Source organism: Diospyros lotus, chromosome 8, assembly GCF_014633365.1.
Source record: "Diospyros lotus cultivar Yz01 chromosome 8, ASM1463336v1, whole genome shotgun sequence".
Lineage (NCBI taxonomy): Eukaryota > Viridiplantae > Streptophyta > Magnoliopsida > Ericales > Ebenaceae > Diospyros > Diospyros lotus.
In genome coordinates this window covers 21,246,308-21,269,525 of record NC_068345.1, presented here as the reverse complement: position 1 = coordinate 21,269,525, position 23,218 = coordinate 21,246,308, and the positions used below count along the sequence as shown (strand labels likewise).

Genomic DNA, 23,218 nt, shown 5'->3' with positions numbered 1-23,218 from the left:
CTTATATGTGATGTGATTGCCTATATTATGCAAGATATTCACGAATGTCGCTAAGTCATTTGTAATTTATGAGCATTTCGTTATATCTATACATGTATTGTTGCATCGATAGTCGTGATTTTTCACATGGCATGATATTATTGGCATATTGATACTCATGTATGGGATAGGATGTCAACTTGATAATATAGCCGTAATTCCCAAAGATGTTGCTAGAATAAAGTATAGGAGTATCCTGTTGCCTTGTGTGCAAGCCAGAATGACTACCTAGGGTTCCGTGCTGGGCTTGTTAGCCAAGAAAGCTACACTAGGGTATATGTTTATACATGTCCATGCATCATTCATTCATGTTGGACATTTGTCCCTAGAATATTTCACGTTCCAAGCAAGACGACCAAACAAAAGGCAAATAGGTGATCGAAGCGTAAGCTTGGTAGAGGTTGTGATGGGTCCTAAGCCAAGGCTAGGACTAGTTATCCAGTTGGTTTTGTTATTTTCATTATCAGTTATTGTAATGACATGAACGATATGTATGCAAGTACTTATGTATTGATTTACGAGATTTCGTGAGGTTCTGATTCTACTTCCGCTTATGGTTAAGATTATTATTCCTTAGTTCAATTTTTGGAATGTTATTCTTATATGAATATGTTGAGGATTTTATTATGAGTAATGAATGTATGTAAAAAAAACTAGCATAATTAATGCCCTGAAAAGGCAGGGTGTTACAGCATTTGCCACCACCTTGGCTTAAACACCTTGAAAAGCACAAGCAATCACATTAAGGGTAAGTCCCCAAGACAAGTCTCAAATCAAAAGGTGTGGAACTCTTACCTCAACCAACAGGCGTTTGGCTCAATCCATATCTTCAGGAGCCTACCTTAAAAATCTTGCTTCATCCCAAGGCAGAATGGTTGAATAGATCAACCTTGCCCCGAGCCCCAAGTTAATCACTAAATCTATGCCCAACAACCTAGGGTTTGTTCCAAAATTCTCACTGTGAAGACAACAATTGTTGGATAGAGTCATCTTCCCCTACACAGAGGGAAACCTTGTCACAATAGAGCATAGGTGGGGATCTTCTAACTCCAATGTTTTCCTTCTACAGTGCTCCAGTTGGCAAGGAAGACGCATCGAGACTTGAAAGAGTCAACACTTATCTGAAACTCTAGCATTGGGCTATATCTATGCCTCTACTATATCTAACTCCAGCCACTTTGTAAATGTAACAATGCCTTGATTAGTCTCTGAAGGCTCTGCACTTGCTAGCTTGCAAGCCTCTTCTAATGGTGAAGATGCCAGTAAAGGGATCGATGCCGACTAGGGTGAAAAACCAACATTTTGCCTCGCTCTTTTGCCTCATCTTTGCAAAAGGTTTTTGAAACCTTCATCTTCAATAGCCCTTGTTTGTTGCTCATGCTCTAGAGCTCTGTGAGAACATCTTTTCATGATGTACTCTCTTGAAATCTGCTTCAAGCAATTCATATCCCCCAAATCAAGGACGGTAAGTTATATTGAGAGATTGTTGCTTTGGGGGGTAAGTTCAAGTTCTTCAGGATAAATTCAGCGTGCAAAAACTTTATTAGAGTAGAAGAATAATGGGGACATTTGGGGACTATCGTCTATTTATAGGCTCCAGCATTTAGAAGTTGAATCAACGTTTCATCATTGCACGTGCGCTTCTTTCGATCGTTTTTCGCATGCTTTTTCCAACTTTTCTCATTCATCTCTTGAATAACCGCCTTACATTCCTTCCCAAGCGAATAAAGTCTATCGCCTCCCTCTTTTAGCCCAAGTGTGTGCCTGGAATAAGCCTTGAATCCTCCAAAATTGTAATACCCCATATTTTCGTAAGGTTGTTATATATTTTAAGTGAGTTTAAAATACCAAAAAAATGGCTTGATAGCAAAATAAATTATCGAATCGATGGAAGGGAGTACCCTGGAACGAGATTTATGATGCCAAAAGAAATCAAATTAGAGACAATTTTTGGTACAGCTATAAATCACCTTGAAAGACTGAATGACGGTAAGGGGTTTCCGAAAAATCCACGAAACCCTGAGAAGGCTCTAATTTTGTGAATAGAACAACCCTTAAGTGGTTTCGAGATTAAACAAATGGGTTATGAAAGTCTTGAAAGCGAAGTTCAGTTTCTGAACCAGGGGCAAAATTGTAAATATTGAAGTTCAGGTAAAAGTATAATTTACCTAAAAATTAGGGGTATTAGCATAATTAGTCTTTTCTTTAGGGATTAAAATGTAATTAAAAATTAGTCCAGTACCAAGTTAAAAGGGGTCTAAGTGCAATTATCCAAAAAGTTCTGGCCAAAATGTAATTCTTGAAACCTTTATCCTTGGGAGATTAAAGATAAAGCCTCATGATGATTTTAAAGATAAGATAAAGTCTCATGATGACTTTAGAGATAAGATGAAAGCTCGTGATGACTTATTTGATGAGATTTGATTGGATGTGATTTGATTTGGATAAGATTTGATAAGATCTGATTTGGATAAAATTAGATTCGGATAGAATGATTGCAGAAAATCTTAGAAGATTTAGAATGATTAGAGAATATTTTAGAAAATTTGAAATAATTGGAATATCTTGGAAGATTTGAAATAATTGTGACTTACTTGGTGGCCAAGTTTCAAAGCCTGTAAATAGGGTGTTCATGGCCAAGGATTTCCTCATTCTAAGTTGTGATAAATTCGTGCTAAACGAGAGTGCTTCAAGTTTAGTGGAGATAAGGCTTTTGTTCTAAAAAATAAAAAGTACTTGGGCAATGCGTGAGGGCTTGTAAGGAGGTGGTTTGGCCAAAAAACTTAAGGATTTGCATAAATTTCGAGGAATCTCAAATTAAGTCAAGGTGAAACTCCTATACTCCAAATCCTATTTTTGTTCTCTTATGTGAGACTACTATTGCATGAAACGTGTTTTGTGTAACGTTCTTGTACGCAAAAATCATATTGTTCTCTTACGTGAAATCATGTTGCATATATGAAATGTAATTTCTTGGAAAATATATGTTGTTGGTTTTCAACTATTGCATTTATAAAATTCGTGTAGCCATACTGTTGTACCTATCTGTTGTTACCTAAGGGCAAAAGTCAAATATCCCCCGAGAGGCGCTATGCATGCGCCATCGAGAAAGCTCTCATGGAAAAGACCATGAATCTAAGGGATAACATATGTGGTGTTTGCATGAGTTCTATGAGGTCAGGCCAAGGTGGCATGGTTAGGGACCTCCCGAGATGCACTATGCGTGCGCCATTGAGAAAGGTCTCATTGGAGAAGGCTGACATGTTCGCGAGATACTTCATAATAGTCTTCGTTGTTTTTCCTCATACGTTTTATATCTATTCATGCATGTATATAAACTGTTTTAGAGTTTCTCACTAAAATGTTCATCTTCTAATTGGACTATGTTCCTGGAATATTTAAACGTTCCAGGTTCGATAAACAACTCTAAGGGAAAAAAAATGGTTGAAGGATAAGCTTGTTTTGCTGTTTGTAGCATGTTTTAGCATATCTTTATGTATATATGAGAAATTCAGTTAATGCGAACCTTAGTATGATTTGGTTATGTTGAGGTGTTTGGTTATCACTTTCGAGAAATGATATCCATGTAATACATTTGTAGACGTCTTTCACAATTTCTTATATTATAAATAAAACATTATGGTCATGTATCATTTCAGGTTCGATCTAGTTTTCGTATTCATAACTATATCACTTGTCTTAACTATTTATTTATTGGGCTTGTTAGACTGAGAAGATGAACATTAGGGTTTCTAAAAAATTGTGTGATGTATATCAATGGATGTGTTGTGAAGAAAAAGAAGAAATTCCTGAAATGTTAAGTTATAACAAGCCCGAAAAATTTAGGGTGTTACAAAAATGACTTCCTTGTCTAATATACTCTTTCCTCTGACTTTTAGTCAGAGCAAAAAGTGGAAAGCCACTATTGTGGCATAACCTCCAAATGGGAGTCCTTTCGAAGCAACCATTGCATTAGCAATCCTAGAAGGAACCATCCTTTCAGATAAAGCTTTCCAAGGCCGAATAATATCCCCTTGAGAAATCACCATCCATGTGGGACAAACTTCCTAGACCTGCATATCACAGTCTTCACCAGGTCAAGCCATGCTCCTAGGAAGAACTTAGGAAGGCACATCTCTTACCTGTATTACCCTATAGCAATGCGACTAATTCTAAGCCCTCTTCCTTTCGCGAGACCTTTCCTATGGGCGGGTTTCTCCTAAAGGCCCTTTTCGAGCTTAACCCTAAGACAGCACAACAAACAAGGAAGACACAATACCTTTTCTCAAGAAAGTGCATTGCAACCTCGCACACAAGTGTCACATGTCCTTGTCCTCGTTGATACCTATATAAATAGCCCCCAACTATTTAGTTTCGAGGACAAGACATGTTGGACAAGCCAACACTACTAGCAATAGCATACACTTCTCTTTCTCATCATGCATTTCTCTCGCATGACATCTTTACATTTTACTGTTGCTACATCTTGCACTTCTTGAAAATCTCGTATGATTTAAGCATCCACGTGGGAGAAATCCCCATATGCCTATGACTGTTTTTACATTTTGTCGATATGCTCCCAAGATGGAAGATCTCTTGGCTCATCACAACATTCATCACTCTTTCAGTTCCTCGACAACTCTCCCAGCTAGCAAATCGAGTCTGCTCTGAATGAATTATTTTCTCCCCAGTGATGACGAACATGGTGGGAAAGCCAAGGGATGCCTCTTATTCTTCTAACTACTCGCGGAGTTTTTCCAAAACAAACAAATTTTAATTGTTGTCCGATAACAACATCAATAAGATAAATGAGAGAGAAAGAGAGAGAAATTATTTAAAAAACCAAGAGTAAAATTATCTTTTATCTATTATTCTAGGGTAAATTTCATGCCCATACCTAAAGTTTATTTAAATTACACTCACCATCCTTTTGTTTCTAAAAATAACACTCACATCTTGTCCTTAACAAAATAGAACAATTGACCATTTTACCCTTATAGTTAAACCCTTCATCACTCTTTCTTCCCTATTTCTTTTTCCTTTCCCCTTTCATCATTTCTTTTTCTTTGTATTTCTCCTCCTTAGCAACTAGAACAACATAATAGTTGGCAGAGTCTCAATCTCCAATTGTCAGAACCTTTTCTTTTCTTTTATTTCCCTCTCTTTATTGAAAAATGGCATCAAGGTCATTGACATGATAGATTTAGTCGATGCCAATGTTGGTAAGTCTCTTGTTGTCTCTCTTCTTTACCCTCCATCTACTTGCTCTTTTATCTCTTTTTCTTTCTAGTTTAATAACAAATTCAGTTATCATTGAACTAATTGTTGAAACCCTATCATGAAATCGTGATGAGGTCTCAACAAACCCTATAATGATTTTATGATAAGGGCCATATGGCATGGTAAGTTTCTTTTATCTCTCTCTGGCTAAGTCTCTCTCTCTCTTCTTTGAATCTAGGTTATGATCAAAATGACAATGTTGAATGGCTTTGATTAGATTTGTTAGAACCCACACAGTGGGTTTCACGAATCCACAATCTAACGAAACAGAGGTTTCTTTTTTAGGTTTTTATTTTTTTTCTATTTTTCTATACTTTTTAAAAGTGGCAGAGAAAAGTATTTTGAAAATTCTAACAAAATTAACTATCCTTAGCTAATGGCAAAAGGTATGTGTTGTGGGGGAGTTAACCTCAAGAGGGGTTTGTGACATTTTTAAAAACACTGAGGTGGCATTTGACGTTTTCACATTTTTTAATAGTACAGAATTTTTGTTATTTTTCAAATATCAAGAGTATATATGCATTTTTGACAAACTTTAAAGGTATCACGTATAATTTGTTCAAATTGAAGTAGTAGGTAGCAAAATTATGAATATTGTAATTTTAATATTAATTTTAGTAATAACTTACTTATATATTTTAATGGACACGTTTTTGCATAATCGCGTTGAACATAATTTTTTGTTTTTAAATACGAGAATAATAATAATTTGTTAATACAAGAATTGAAGATGCTCTCTTGAGTTTTATTATGGAAGAATTGGAGACAAAAGTGGAGAAGAAAACAAAAAAAAATATTTGGTCTTAAGTAATGATTCATCATCAGGCCCAAATTATTGTCTCGTGTGTTGTCAAAGAATGGGCTGCTGAAGCACATGATCGAGACGGAAACGAAACACATTATCCAGAAATAGAAAATTCAACAATGGTGTGGCGTTGCTTATCAATTCCGGCGACTAGCTAGGAAGGGCCCAAACCTGTCGCAATGCTCCGAAAGTCCGAATGAGAAAAAGTGTGAACGCTGCTTCCATCACTTCATCACTATTCTTCCTCTCTTTTTTGTTTGTTTTTGCCCGCACGCACCAAACTCTGATCTGATTGCGTCGGCGTCAAGACTCGAGACGTACGCGGTACGCTCCATTGATTACGCTCAGTCGGTCCGATTCGCAACCCTAATTAAACTGGATTTGGATTTGGATTTGGATTTGGTTGAAGGAATGAGTTGCCGATCGAAGCCTGGATGGATTCATTCATCCTCGCAGATTTCGATACCATTAGGTGATTCAAGCCTGCTATCTGTTATTTGATTTGCTTTCGTTTTATTTTATTCCAAAAGAAAAGACAACTCTTAGTTCAGAGAGTACTTGTGTCGTGGCAAAGGATTAAATTTGGGAAAATTCTATCTGCAAATCAGTGATATATTCTCTCTAATTATATTTTATTAAAATTTAATATAATTAAAATAATTTAAGTAACAATCTAAAAATAATTTTACACAGCCATCCCACTTAGTAATGGCAATTGCAACTGAGACCGTAGGGAATCCAACCGAAACTAAATCGATCAACGTGGTTAAAAATCGTTTGACTGGGTAATAGTTTGATTTGAGAAAAAATCAAACACTATTTCAATGGGTATGGTTTGGTTATGATTTTTACTAAAACCAAACTAAAACCCGAACCAAAATCGAACTGTTATTTGGGTAATCAAATCAAACCAAACCAAATCGAACTGAATATATAAATATATATTATATATTAGAGGGGCGGCTGCGAAACCCGCCCACTTGCAAACCCTTCTCTTCTCCTTCCTCTCTCGACCTCGTTCTCGCTCTCTACCTCCTCTTTCTTGCTCGTCCGGTTGTGCTCCCCCTCACTCTTTGCCTCTCTCTTGCAATCTTTCTCTCACTCTCCCTCTCGCTCGCCCTCGTTGGTTCTCTCTTGCTCTCTCTAGGGCTCAGCTCCTCTTTCTCGCACTCGCCCTCACTCTCTCCCTTTCTCTTGGTCTCGCTCTGCCCCCTCCTGCAAACAGTAGCAAACCCTTCTCCATCTCCCCTCTTCTCTCGATCCGTTTTGTTGCTCGCCCTCGCTCTTGCTCACTACCTATCTCGCCCTCCCTCGCCCTCTCTGTAATACAAATACAATTTTGAGAGCAATAATCGAAACACAAGATGTAATACCCCATGTTCGTATGAGATTGTCATGTAATTTCAATAAGTTTAAGATACCGAAAAATTGGTTTGATAGCAGTTATAAGTACTGAATCGACTGCAGAGAATACCTCGTAGTGAAATTATCTAAGGAAAATCATATGGTCTCGATGATCGTTCCGAGATAAAATTTATGGTATAAAAATAAATCGGATCAGGAACAGTTTTCGATACAACTAAAATGCAGCTACCATTTAGGATGCAAAACCGAATCGTTGTAAGAGGCTCTCGAAAAATCAACGGAACCCTAGGGGGGCTCCAGTTTTGCGTAATGAGAAACCCTTCAGTGGTTTCGAGATTAAACGATGGCCCGGTGAGGATATTGGGGCGAAATCATCATTATCGAGTAACTTTAAAATTATTAATTTTGTATTTTCGGTATTGGAATGCAAATTAATTTGATGTTTAAGGGCATAACTGCAATAAGGGAATTAACCAAGTGAAATAGAGATGGAATTCGAGATGTAAATATGTGATTTCTCTTACATCATAGTGTAATATATATATATATATATATATGCACATGAATGGCCAAGCTTCTGTTAAGCTTCAATGGCCAAGATTGGAAGCTAGATTTGAGGAGGAAACTTGCAGTGGGTAAGGAGAAGAGATTTGAGAAGGTTGAAGCATTAAATGTGATGAGATTTGAGAAGATTGAAGCATTAAATGTGATGTGTATATATGTATGTACGTAGTAGTGTGGGGGCGTGAGGCCATGCCTCTACAACTTCATTCCATATCACTACAATGCCATAGCCATGCTCTTGCATCCAAGATTTACGCAAAATTGGAGTAAATGGCAGCAGGATTTGAGGAAGGGCAGCAAGATTATGATTAAATGTAATATATAATCATATGTGTGTGTGTGTGTGTGTGTGTGTGTGTGAGGAAGCTTCTAGGAACCTTCATGGTCGATGAGTGATGGCCAAGTTTGCTAGGGTGTTGGCCAAGGCTCTTGAGGTGGTGGGTTTCCTATAAATAGGGGATCATTTGAAGAGCAAATGCAAGAAAGGAATGGAAAGAAAGAAGGTAGCCACGAATGGAAGCCCATTGCCGAGAGTTGCAGCAAGATGGAAGGTGAAGGCAGCGACCAAGTGGCTAGGTGATCGAGGGAGAAGCATGAAGGCAATGCTAGAGGCCCGAGGCAGCTGCAATGATAGCTAAAAGTAGCCGAGGTGGGCTGCAATAGCTTGCGGCAACCATGGCCGCAAGCTCCCAGCAAAACCGAACGGGGTAGCGGCGACCATCAAGTGAAGCAGCGACGTCCAACAAGGTGAGGCAGCTCGGGAGGCTCGTTGGAGGCTGGAACGTTGGTCGAAGTGGCTGAAAGGCGGCCAAAGAAGGCCATACAACAGCGGCGGCCATGGCCGCAAGCTGCTGCAACGAAGCAGCAGCAGCCGCGGCCAACGGCAGCCGCGTGCGACTGCCAACAGCGGCACGGCGACCGAGGCAATGGCCGAGGGAGGCCGGCGGCAGTCGACGAAGGGTAGAGGCGGCTGACCGATGGATGGAGTAGGGAGCCGTGTGCGGGAGTTGCAGGTCACGCGAGTAAGGAAAAAGAAGATAAGAGGAAAAAGAAAAAAAGAAAAAGAAAAGAAAAAGGAAAAAATAGAGAAAAAATGTCAAAAAAATCCTAGAAAATTCTAGAAAAAATAAGATTTGGATATTTGATAATATTCCAGAGATTTTGGGCCAGAAAATAGTTTGAGCACGAGTTTTGGGAGTATGGCACACATACCGAGAAAACTATAGAGGCTAAGTCAAGGTAAGTAAAATTTTCTAGAAAATTCTAGAAATTCAAGAATATTATTTTATGAATTTTCTTAGTGAAATATTTGAGAAAATATTTTAGAAATATTTAGTTTGGATTTATTGAGGAAAAATAAGAAGAAATAGAGAGAAAATTAAAGAAAATGCAAGAAATTATGGAAAAATAGGTTTGAATGTTTATTTAAATAATTATGGTGATTAGGATGCTTTGAAGGTTAAGTTGAAGTGACTTGTGCAAATTTTGAGGTTGGCACGCAAATCGAGGTGATGCACGTATTTCGAGGCAAGACACGAATATTGAAGTAAGTGGTACTTCCCAACTGAATTTAGTTTTATGAAAAATGCTTGGTTTGTAAGTGATTTATGTTCCTCGAAAATGTTTTCATCATGTTGACATGCTCGGATATGTATCCATCACATAGACTGCATACATGACATGTTATGAAATGCATATGTATACGTTGATATCATTGATCATGCGCATTATGGCCGTAGGGAGTACGAATCGGCACTGCTGCTTTACCAAGGATGCACCCATACACCTCAGCTTCGAAAGAGGTGGTCGTAAAAATGATAGGTAGCATGAGGGGTGTAGTTGACACCTACGATGAGTAAGACATTGCATTCATGCACGAAATATGTTTTCTGTACCCTTACTTAGATGATTCATCATCTAACTTGGGCTTTGCCCCTAGAATATTCAAATGTTCCAGATGGAGATTGTAACAGATACGATGATGAATGAGGCATGAAATGGCACTTAGTAGAGTGCATGAGGAATAAAATGTATGTTATGTAACCCATGTATTTAAGTTCTGCTACTTTGAATTCTGAACGTTTTGAGAAATGTTGATGTATATCCTTATGGTTAATGAAGATGTAAGAATTGATTTATGATCAATGTAAGATATCAGGTTTCGATCATTGCTTCCGTATTTGATGTGTATAATGATTCTCTTCCGAGAAAAATGTATGGGAATTCTAGGACGGATACGAGGAATGATGTGATTTAGGATTAGTTTGAAAGGAAAAAATTTATTGTCCCAGAATTGTCCCAAGTTATAACGCGCCCGAAAAAGCGGGGCGTTACACAAGAAACGTCGACCAGATGAGTCGGGAGTTGTGGACCTTCATTTTCTGAGCATCATACTTGAATTGCCTTATGCAATTTATCTCTGTACGCCGACAACAAGGTCTCCCTCTCTCTCTCTCGCAACAACTCACAAATTAGGGTTTCTGACTTGATTTATTATTTTGGTCTGATTAATGCGCAAATGCCTAAATCTAAATCTAACTTCCATTCTATATTTTTATGTAAATCTGTAATGTTTAACAATGTGTTTGTGTTTGCTATTTCTTTCTTTACTCCTCTGTTTTGGTTCTTTTTCCCCTTATTGCAATGAATTGGAAGGTCGAACTTTTTGTTTCCTCCCTTCGCGCTTGCATTGATTTTTTTGATCAAATATTAATATATATTGTGGGTGTGTTTGTATTTGTCACTTAGATGTATAAATAAATTAAATTATTGCCATTTAAGAGGCACGATCAATTTGAAGCCAAAAGCATGGGGTTAATGTTAGGATTTTCATCTAATAGTTAGATATATGTTTTCATAATGTTATTGTTAGTTGCCACAACTATGAAAGGCATAATGTAGGGCATGCAGATCAACAAGTTTTTATGAATGCTATTTGCAAGAATTTGTCTTTATTTGTTGGTATGGATCAAACTAAAAAATCATGGTTAAAACCAAAATCGAATCGAAACTGAATGGTTTGGTTATGGTTTTTAATTTTTAAAACCAATGGGTTAGTGGTTTAGTTTTGGTTTTAGTATTTTAAGTTTGGTTTGGTTATGGTTTTAGCAAAAATCGAAACCAAACCGAACCATTGCCAACCCTAATCACACTTACTCTTTGTATACACCATCTTGCCCTTCTACTGCCGTCCCCTTCCGCCTTTGCCTTCCACAACGCCGCCCAGTGACGCCACTTCTTTATCGGCCCTGCTTACAGCACAACCAAAATCGTCATCATCAACGATGGCCGTGGCACTTCCTAGCAATGTCGTGTCTACCATTGCCGGTGTTGATGGCGATGTTGCCTAGCAACACCATTCCTCTAGTCACCAAAGGCATCACCAGCAACGATGTTCGTCATCGAGAACCACAACGCTATCCCATCGAACCCCAGGGTTCGGGAAGGCCCCCGAACCCTGGGGTTTGAGCTCTTGACAAAGAAGACACAAACCCCAAGGTTCAGGCCATCTTCTCTGGCTGTCTGTATATATATATGTGTGTGTGTGTGTGTGTGTGTATATATATATATTATCGGCCTTGCTTACAGCACGACCAAAATCGTCATCATCAGCAACGGCCGTGGCACTCCATAGCAACGCCATGTCCGCCATCGTCGGTGTTGATGGTGATGTTGCCTAGCAACACCATTCCTCTAGTCACCACGGGCATCACCAGTGACGACGACAACGTTTGTCATTGAGAACCACAACGCTGTCCCATCGAACCCTAAGGTTCGGGGGGCTTTGAAGGCCCCCGAACCCTGGGGTTCGAGCTCCTAACAAAGAAGACACGAACCCCGAGGTTCAAGCCATCTTTTCTGGCTATCTGTGTATGTATATATGTGTGTGTATATATATATATATATGAGTATGTATATATGTGTGTGTATCTTCTCCAGACCTCTAGAGGAACGATGTTGTTAGGCAGCATCGCCATGGACGCTAGAGATGGTGGACACGACGTTGTTGTGCAGTGCCACAGACATCGCTGATGATGGCGATTCCAGTCATGTTGTAAGTGGAGTGGAAAGAGAAGAGGTGGCCCTGTGGGAGGCAAAGGTGGAAGGGGACAATGGTAGAAGGGCGAGATGGTGTATGTGAGGAGTAAGTGGAATGGCTGTGTAAGGTTATTTTTGAATTTTTACTTAAATTATTTTAATTATATTAAATTTTAATAAAATATGACTCTATTGCAGATAGATTTTTCCTTAAATTTGTAAATGATTATATACGAATTTACAAGTTTAACCTTGACGTAAATGGCCAAAGTGGCAACTCAATTTATTGATTTTGACTAGTTTAACAATTACAACTACAGCTCGCAATTTTTGACATGTCCCATTTATACGACAGGACATTATATGAAGTTAGGCAGGTTAGGATTTAGACTTAAAGTGGTTCGGGGACATAAAGAGACCAATTCATTTATGACACTATAAAAATTGTGCTTTAAACGAGTCAATCCGTTTGACCTTATTATATACCAAATGATCCATTAATCTGATTACACACTAAATGACTCATTTAACTTATTATATAGAATGACTCATTTAATAGACAATATTTTGGATTGGGATTTGAATATTTGTATTTGGTATTTTAAGTCTTTTGAATATGTATGTTGTTGTATTTGTTATTTTAAACTTTTAAGTATGTATGTGGAAGAATAATTTAGGTTATTTGTTTGTTAACAGATTAAATGTGTTTTAACAGGTTTTTTAACATATTTAATGTGTTTTTTCGTATCATATTTAATAAATAGTTTAACATGTTATATTATGTGTGACACGAACTATTTAATCTGTTTAATTAAATGTGTTAAGCGTGTTTAGTCATAACACCCTTTTAATAAATTTGTTTATGCTAGGGTTAAGAAATTTAACACAATTATTTAAACAAATTATGCTTAAATTAACTATATATATATGTTATATGTGTATCTCAATGTAACATGATTATGGGTAACAAACATAATATGAATACGGCTCGCAAAACCATCTTGCGGGTCTTACTTACAACTTCCATTTGGCCCCAAATCATTTTTGAATTTTGTGAAATGCTTTATTTTACATTTTTGTTTGAGACCTGATTAATTTTTGTAATTTTTACCTTTTCATTTTAGGTAACTTTGTTCAATTTGCCTTGAATGCTAATGATTTGTTCATTTATAGTGCGTTTGATTGTAATGGTGGAATTTGAGTAAAAATAAAATGAATTCTAGGGAATTGAACTCTAGGGAAAATGAATTTCTGAAAATTGAAAATTTAAGCTGTTTGATTGGTATAATTTTTTACTTAGAAAATGATGTTATTTTTTATTTTTTGGTGTTTGATTGGTAATATTTTCCATAGAATTGGATAATTTTCCTAGCATTTCGTGTTTAATAGGCATTATTTTTCATGGAAAATGACACATTTTTCATGAAATTCAATGGTGAAAATGTATTAAAAAAATATTAAATCTTGTACAGAAAAATTAAAATAAAAACGTATTTTAAATTAATTAAATTATTTTCTCAAAAAATGAAACTACAAAATTAATTTTTTTTATTTTCTAAAGAAATAATTTATATATAATTTTTGACATATTTACTTTTTATACATATATTTATATTTATTAAATAATTAATTTTTTTTATTTTCTAAAGAAATAATTTATATATAATTTTTGACATATTCACTTTTTATACATATATTTATATATTTATATTTATTAAATAACCCCCCACCCAAAAACCAAACCCCCCAGCCTGTTGCCTACCTCTATCTTTCAATTGTCAGGAAAATTTCATCTTCTCCCTTCAAGAAATTTGATTTCCTTGATTTGAAGGAAAATGGTATCAAGTGACCATTAATAGGAAAATAAGTTTCTTGAAAAAGAAATACTATCAAACAATACAAAAATCAAAAAATGAGTGAAAAAATTACTTTTCTTTGAAAAATTTGAGCTATAAAAGGCGCATTTAGTTCAAGAAATGCTCGACTCCCTGACGCATTAAATAAGCTGCTCCAATGTTGTGGTAGACCTTGACTCTAAAGAGAAGGAGCAGTGTAGTTTCCGTTCAAAACTTTACACTATAGAGTTGTATGAGTCTTGGAATCTAGAATACGGTACTGACTTCATGTTAGGCCACAAGTGCTTGGACCCAAAAAAAAAAAAAAAAGAGAAGTTAAGAGGGTGCCCTGTGTTAAAAAATAAAAATTTATTACATAATTTACATTTTAATTTTTTAGTCAAAATTTTAATCAGAATGAAGGTTTATGTAATAATAAAGTTATTCGATAAATTAATTATCATATTTAGAGATCATGAGTTTAAATTTTATTTATTTTTATTTTTCAAACAAGATATATAAAGATTATTTTAAAAAAATATTTTATTAATAGGATTCATGATACCAAAACATGATATATTATCAGTTATATTAATAGTATATATCAAAATGCAAACGCCCAGCTCTTCTTCTAACAAAATCTCAATGATCTATTGACAAAAATCGCTTGATTCATAAGCTTTATACAATATGTTGGAGCACATTTCTATCTTTTGATAAATGATCTTTGGAAATAAGAAATTTAGAAGGGTAAAATATTTTTCTAGAAAGAAAGAAAGACAGAAGGAAGAAAATAGGGTAAAACCAGTAATTGGAGCGACTCGGTCAAATGTGAATGCAGCAGAATAGTCAAGCAAATTGGGTATAAAGATCCCTTCCTGGCAAAGCTTTGGCAGCTAAACTCTTAAGTGGATAGGAAGAAGACGATGACGACGTCAATCAACTTCTTTTCAATACTCTGCCTCGCCTTCTTCTTCACCTTCCCAACCCTGCTGCTTGCAGCTCCGACCTTGTTATTTCAGGTATGGCTTCTGTCAGTTTATGTGTTTATAGTTTGTTTTCGATCGATAAATAAGATTATAGCATTCAGAAGCAGCTAGTGGATATTTGAATTTATAGATAACTGGTTATGATTAATGGGGCAATTGGGCATATGATTACATATTGTTTAGGGGTTTAACTGGGCATCAAGTGATAAACCAGGATGGTACAACTCCCTTCTCAACTCCATTCCAGACCTTGCTGCTGCTGGTATTACCCATGTTTGGCTGCCCCCACCCTCTCAGTCTGCTGCAGCCCAAGGTATCCATCTATCTATATATATCTACCTTTTTTCTGAATCATGATCATCAACTAGTTGGGTGTATTTGCATTCATTATTTTATTTCAACTCTTAATTGCATTATGATCTTTTATAGATTTTTCTCTATAAAATAGTCATCGAATAGAAATATAAAATGTATGGTGTTAAAGAGTCTCATTGTATCTTCTTAGACAATGAATTTACAGGTCTCCCTGATCTGATGATCATTTATGGTTTTCTCCCATGTGTTCCAGGCTACTTGCCAGGACGATTGTATGATCTCAACGCATCCAAATACGGGACACAAGCAGAACTGAAGGCTCTGATTAAAGCTCTCAATGACAAGGGGATTAAGAGTGTTGCTGACATAGTAATAAACCACAGAACCGCCGAGAAGCAGGACAGCAGAGGCATATGGTGCATCTTCGAGGGAGGAACCCCCGATGACCGCCTCGACTGGGGGCCCTCCTTCATCTGCAAAGACGACATTACATATTCCGACGGCACCGGCAACCCCGACACCGGTAAAGACTTTCCCGGCGCCCCGGACATCGACCATCTCAATCCAAGGGCGCAAAGAGAGCTTTCCGAGTGGATGAACTGGCTCAAGACCGACATCGGCTTCGTCGGCTGGCGATTGGATTTTGTCAAGGGGTACTCTCCGAGCATCACCAAGATTTACATGGAGAACACTTCGCCGGAATTTGCAGTCGGCGAGCTGTGGAACGACATGGCTTACGGGCAGGACGGGAAGCTGGAGTACAACCAGGACAAGCACCGGAACGAGCTGGTTCAGTGGGTGGAGAACAGTGGCGGTGCTGTGAAGGCATTTGACTTCACGACCAAAGGGATCCTTCAAGCCGCCGTGGAAGGCGAGCTGTGGAGGCTCAAGGACGCCAACGGAAAGCCACCGGGAATGATCGGAGTCATGCCAGGAAACGCCGTGACTTTCATCGACAATCACGACACGGAATCGCAGAAGCTCTGGCCGTTCCCATCGGACAAAGTAATGCTGGGATATGCCTACATTCTCACGCATCCAGGGACTCCATCAGTGGTAATCAATTAACTGCATTGCATTGCCATTTCATGCCTCTTTTTTTTGTAGTTTCTACTAAAAGATATTCGATCCAACTATATATATATATACGACAATTGTTTGTTTGCAGTTCTATGATCACCTGCTCCTGTGGGGGCTGAAGCAACCAATTACAGATTTTGCTGCAATCAGGGCAAGGAATGGGATCAGTGATAGAAGCAGTGTGGAGATTATGGCGGCTGAGGCTGATCTTTATGTGGCCAAGATAGATGACAAAATAATTGTCAAGATTGGGCCGAAGATGGACTTGGGAAACCTTATTCCTCCCAATTTTCATGTTGTTCTCTCCGGACAGGACTATGCCGTGTGGGAGAAATGAAATTAGGACAAAAAGAAGAGCTCCATACATACATACATATATAGAGATATATATGGCTTCAATAAATCATGGCTTTTATATACGGCCCTTAATTAATATATATTATAATAACAATTAGGTACGACTACTTAATCGAAGGGTACTTAATTGAGGTATATTCAATAAATCTTATCCATCATGTGGATGGTGATGTCATGGTGTGCTTTTTTCTTCTGTTCTCATCATTTTTGTGTGTTTTTTTCTCCTCAAAAAATCAAAATTATGTTGCATAATAGTTGTGATACTTAAAAGCCACGTCACGTCTTTCTCTATCTATCCAACTCAAACCATCAAATTACTATTTAGAAGGCTAATAGTTTCTATTAACATTCTATAGTTATAACAAACTTACAAATTCAGCTAAATACAAAAAATTATAAGTTAATTATAAAACTTATAACTAATTTAAAAATTTTGTTGTTTTTGTAATTTACACATATAACACATATAATATAGTTCGAGTTTATAATTTTAGTGTTATATATATATATATATGTATTCATATAAACGTTGGTGTTACAATTATAGATATGACAAAGTATTAAGGTCACAACTATTAGTCAACTTACAGTCTTAAAATAATTGACTTTAAATTTTAATGATTAACAAAATTAATGTGACCCAAGCACAAAGTTTTTTTAAACTTGTGTGTGGAAATATACTAGAAAATGTTTCAAATTAATAAATATTGAGTTACAAAATAATGGTTGAGCAAATTAACATTCTAATTCAAAATTAGGAGAACTCATAGTCTGACTATAGTAGAGCAAGGGAACAAATTTGCATAGAATAATCGATTATCATGTAGTACGGGACCAGATCAACACTACCTCGAAATAGGAAACTAATTACAGTTAGACTACTTTGATCAAATTTGCATTCTACTTCAAATTAAGGGAATTAATAATTGTGTTGTTGGTAGGATATAATAATTAAACTTGTTTGTCTTAGTAAATAACCTCGCCCTATAAAGGCTCGAACCTTTATAGGGCGAGGCTCGAACCGCTATTCGAGAGAGCAAGATGAATGCCCCGAGGTCTTCATTTATTTGTGTGTGCCCGGGGCGAGTCCTTCGTCCATTGACGCAAATGACCCCTAAACATCTTAACGATCTTCTTTTATCCGCGTGTGCCTAGGGCGAGTCCTTTGTTCATTGACACAAGTGACCCCTGAGCATTTTAACGATCTTCATTCATTCATGTGTGCCCAATGTGAGTCCTTTATCAGTCGACGCAAGTGACCCCCGACTATCTTAACGATCTTCATTTATGGATGCATGTGCCTGGGTCGACGCAAGTGACCTCCGACCATCTTAATGGTCGTTATTTATTTGGGTGTACCCAGGGTAAGTCCTTTGTCCGTTGAGGCAAGTGACCCCTAAAATCTTAACAGTCTTCGTTATCCACTTGTGCTCGAGACGAGTCCTTCATTCATCGACGCAAGTGACTCTGGAGCATCTTAATGATCTTTGTTTATCCACGTGTGCTGACTGCACTCTCACCCTGCATTTAAAACACAAAACAAAACACAATAAAAATTTTATATTTTTTTATTTATTTATTTAGGCGAGAGGTTTATACTCGTCAGTGTACGAGTGCAGTTGTAGTCCAAATTTAAATTTATACTTTCTGGATAAGTCCAGGTCGTCCACTGAGAGATTTATTTATGGCAAAAGAAAAAGAATGTCACACACACACACACGCATTTAGAGGATGGATAACATGATTTTTTATGATTTTTTTTAGATAACAAATACTAGAAAATAAAACAAGACAGAAGTTGAAATAAATACTGAACGTGAGAATATGAAATTGGATAGTACTTGAGTTAAGACAATTTCAGTGCCAACCCGTTGATTCCCAAATTTAAGCATAAAAGATTAGCAACATTAATTTAATTTCAGATATGAGGGTTTGTTATTAAATGCAATTAAAGATAATGATAGCTCTAGTTTCAGCAATCCCCATACATGATATGCGGGATTCTAAGTTAAGAAACTACCATAAATTCAATTACAATTAATACACAAAACAACTAAATTAATCATCCGGGTTTGGGTATGATAGCGTTTCCAGTTCTAGTAACTCTCATGCATGACATGAAAGCTCTAAGTTAGGCTTACGCTCCAATCCAAACCTAGTGATTTTTCAATAATCAAAACACACTCATATTGAAGTTTAAACTAATGTTACTCATTTAAAGCGTAACTTTATTTGGGAATCATTAGCGTTAGACACTGTCCTTGCCTTAACCCAAGATTAGATTTAGCTACTCATCTCCATTAAATTAATTGATAGGAATTTAAATGACATAATTTAAATAACAGAATTTAAATGACAGAATTAAAATAGAAGAAACTAACCGACCATTTAGGCGGTAGATAATTAAAATACAAGAATTAAAATTGCAAGAATTTAAAGGCATAAACTAACCGTCCATTTAGGCGGTGAACAATTAAATGACAAGAATTAAAATTGCAAGAATTTAAAGGCATAAACTAACCGTCCATTTAGGCGGTGAATAATAAAGTAATAATAAATGACATAAGAATTTAAAAGAAGAAAGGAAGAAAGGAAGAAAGTAAGATCACAAGAGAAAATACTAAAGAAAATGAGAGAGAACAAAAGTAATTCTCAAAGAGAGAATTCTAAGGAAATAACTAAACTTTGATTCAAGAATAATAATCACACTTACAAATGCAATCAAGTGAGCTATTTATAGGCCACAAGATGCAATACAAACCACACAATTTCAATTATTCAATTAGACATAATTATATCTAATGGGCACTCACACACTTAAAGTTAAATGGATTTTAGCTATAATACACACCTAATATTAAATGGATTTTAGCTAAAATACATACCTAATAAAGCACTCATAAAGTTAAATGGATTTTAGCTATAATATCCACCTAATAGTTAAATGGATTTTAGCTAAAAAAACATACCTAATAAAGCTCTCACATAAAAAATAAAAATAGATTTCTATAAATTGGTTTTTTAATCTTTATTAGGATTAAAAATAATCCTTGGGCCTTCTCCAAATAATATCTTCCATGGGTTGCTCAAATTGGGCCTTAATTCTTCATGGGCTTGAATTCTTCATGGATTTGATGTCTTCATGGACTTTAAATCTTCATGGGCTTGATTTCTTCATGGGTTTGATTTCTTCATGGATTTGATGTCTTCATGGACTTTAAATCTTCATGGGCTTGAATTCTTCATGCCTAAAAAAAAAAATAATTTAATGTTATTAATAAATTATATATTATATATATGTATTACACATGGCACACATATATATATATTAGATTATATTATATATATATATTACATGCATGCATATAATGATGTATATGTATTATATATAATTTTATATATTATTATTATTATTATTAAATTTTACTTTAAAATTTCATTTCATTCATTTTTCAATTTAAACTTGCATATAACCATAAAATATATATTAATATCTAATTTAAACCATTTTTAAGATCAAAAGAAGGGTATAATTATAACAAAATTTTTACAAAATTAACCACTAATCATACCCCCCAACTTAAACATTGCTAGTCCCTTAGCAATCAGACTATACACATGCCAAGTTTTAATAACTGTATGAATGTAAAAATTTCAAATTTGAAATCGAAATGCATAAAATTGAATAAATAATTTAGCATTCTAAATCAGATTTTTGGTTAAAGATCATACAATCTCAGGAATAGCAATTAGGATGACCAACACACAGACTTACTCTCTTGAAGTTTTGACTCAAATCTCACTATGGATTTTCCCTCCAATAAAAAGGATTTCTCAGGTGTACACACAAGGGGGTGCACCGTTATAAGAGTAAATGCAGAACAAGTTCAAAACTCAGTGTCATCCCAAATACAAGGAACGTATTTTCATGAAAGAACAAGGAAATTGACATAGCTTCATGATTGGAATAATGCTCTAGATGAGTAACTTCTGAATTTAAACATGATTCCCTACTCCAAACTCGAATTCTGAGATCACATGATTTATAGCATAAAATGGGACCAGACTGGGTTGTAATGGGGCTATGAGGTTAATACGGGTTGTCAAAGAAAAGGTAGATTATGGAAAGTGTGTGTGTCGGGATTTTTTTTTTTTTTTTTTTTTTTTTTTTTTTTTTAAGCAGTTATGCTGAATAGCTAAGAGAAGTTGTCCCATTTTTTTTTCACTTTTTTTTTTTCTTTTTTTTTTCTCTTTTTTTTTTTTTTTTCTCTCTTTTTCTCTTTTTCTTTCTCTTTAAATATGAAAATAGATAGACAGATTAATTCCCAAAAACACACCAGGTTGGTCAAAATTCATATTATTTTGGGTAAAACGAAGGTAGCGAAGAAAGTTGTACTACAAATGGCTCAAAAGGGCTACCAAAGGAGGTTAATTTAAAGAAAGAAAAAGGTTTAATAAGCTCAAAATGAAAGAAATTGATCCCCCTATCATGCTTCTACAAAACGATGATACTCAGTCATCTAATTCAGAGTTTGAAACCAGTCAAACTTATCCGTTATCATACTAGACATTCAATGCGAATTGATGTTTTGAAGCCATTGAAAAGATAAGATAAACAATAAAGCATATTTAGAGTAAGTGTTATTTCACTCAGAATTAACGGTTATTAGGCTCAAACACTCACTTGGGTAATAGTCTCCACTTTTGTTGAGAGATCATACAGTGTACTAATCAGCTAATTACTGTTACCTTTGACTTTATGACCGATAATTAATTTTTAAATTTTGAATCCCCGATGAATGCAAATTACTTATTCTAATGCATATACGTTTTCAAATAAGAAATCAATGCATTCATGTTTTGTATTGCAAACTTAACCGGCTATCAGTGCATAACTTCAAGCTTTAGGAATAGCATTATTTAAAACACATAATTTTTTTTTTATTATTATTATTTTTTATTTTTTTAATAAGAGCAGATAAAGATAATCAAAATCACACAATACTACAAACTAGCAATAGCAAACTCACAGTTAAATATGAACCAGATAATTCATAATTAGACCTTACACCCCCCAACTTGAATTGCAGTAATAAACTAGGGTTGTTAGGAATACCTGTAACTCCACAAGTCCATAGATTTGCTGTGAACTGCTAAAACTTAAACAACAAATGAGCATACCATATATATATATATTTATATTTTCACACCAAAATAAAAATTCCATGCAAGTCATAAGATAAAAAAAATGCGTCTCAAGAGTACAAAAAGTACTCCTTACTCAGCCATCTTATCAAAGACTTTGCCTAACAACATTCCACAGTTTTTTTTTTTTTTTTTTTTTTTTTTTTTTTTTTTTTTTTTAAGAACACAACCAAGAAAAATCCTGCAAGTTGTTCAATACTTAAAATGCGTCTCAAGAGTACAAAAAGTACTCCTTACTCAGCCATCTTAATAAAGAGCATTTCTCACAGTGATAAATCTAAATTAATCGGACCCCTTTGGCGCTTGTTACTAATTGCCTTAGACCAGTCTATCCAAGGCTCATAAGGATCGTGCTGTGGAACATAAGTGTGTAATTTTTCTAGCAGCTCATCAATGGTGGATGCGGAAATGAGAATCTTTCTTGCTGAAAGAGAAATGAACTTTTGATCCACAGCCTGATCAAGAAAAGAGAGCAACCCATCAAAAAAATGGTTAACATTTAAAAGTCCAATGGGTTTGGTATGGAGATTACTCTTGGCCCAGGAGATTATACAAAACATTTCTTCAAGTGTTCCAAAACCTCCTGGTAAAGCAATGAAGGCGTCTGACTGATAAATCTTACAAGCCATACGCTCAGACATAGAAGTCGTTTCTATAAGTTGACCGCGTGTAATCCCAGAAATATGTGGTTCAGATAAAGGGAATGGCATTACACCTACCACAGATGAATTTCCAAGATGTACAGCTTGTGAAACATAACCATTCAATCCACGACTTCCCCCTCCATATACCAAATTAATTTTTTTTTCTCCTAATTTTTTGCCTAGTTCGCTTGCTGCAAGTGCGTAACAAATATCACTCCCAAGTTGAGAGCCACAAAGTACACATATGGTTTTGATTCGACGAACTAACTGACCTTCCATGTTTGTTCCTTTTGTATGCCCTGGAAAGAGATTTAGCGATCAAAAGTAGCTATACAACAATTCAACAAGAAATAAATACAAACAAAAATCATGCGTATGTATAAGTAGTTGTGATTGTGGCTCACATCTTCCTCTGGTTTTACGTCCAGAAACGGCTTAAACACTTTCTATGAAGCGGGGATAAGCTTCCCATCCAATTTTCTTATAGATTGGCAAACAGGGTCGTTTTTAGTCAGATTCCCAAGACTATAGCGTTGGTGGTCACTTCTGAACTGGGTCCATAAAGCAAGAAGTTCTCTTTGCACTATTCCACATGGATGCGTCTCAAGAGTCAATCGGATATCATCCAAAGACTCCTTACTCAGTCCATCCTTTATGAAACTAATTTTATCTTCTCGATTTATGGACATAAACCCCACAGAT

At 35.9% G+C, this 23,218-nt stretch overlaps 1 protein-coding gene across 1 annotated transcript; it reads left to right on the top strand.

Annotated features, from left to right (window-relative positions):
- The first annotated feature begins 14,781 nt into the window (after positions 1–14,781).
- Positions 14,782–16,842, top strand: LOC127807174 (alpha-amylase). Its single transcript, XM_052344834.1, has 4 exons — positions 14,782–14,948; positions 15,099–15,228; positions 15,484–16,286; positions 16,399–16,842. The coding sequence occupies exons 1-4, from the start codon at positions 14,853–14,855 to the stop codon at positions 16,645–16,647; spliced, it is 1,278 nt and encodes a 425-aa protein (XP_052200794.1). The 5' UTR covers positions 14,782–14,852; the 3' UTR covers positions 16,648–16,842.
- The last annotated feature ends 6,376 nt before the right edge of the window (positions 16,843–23,218 follow it).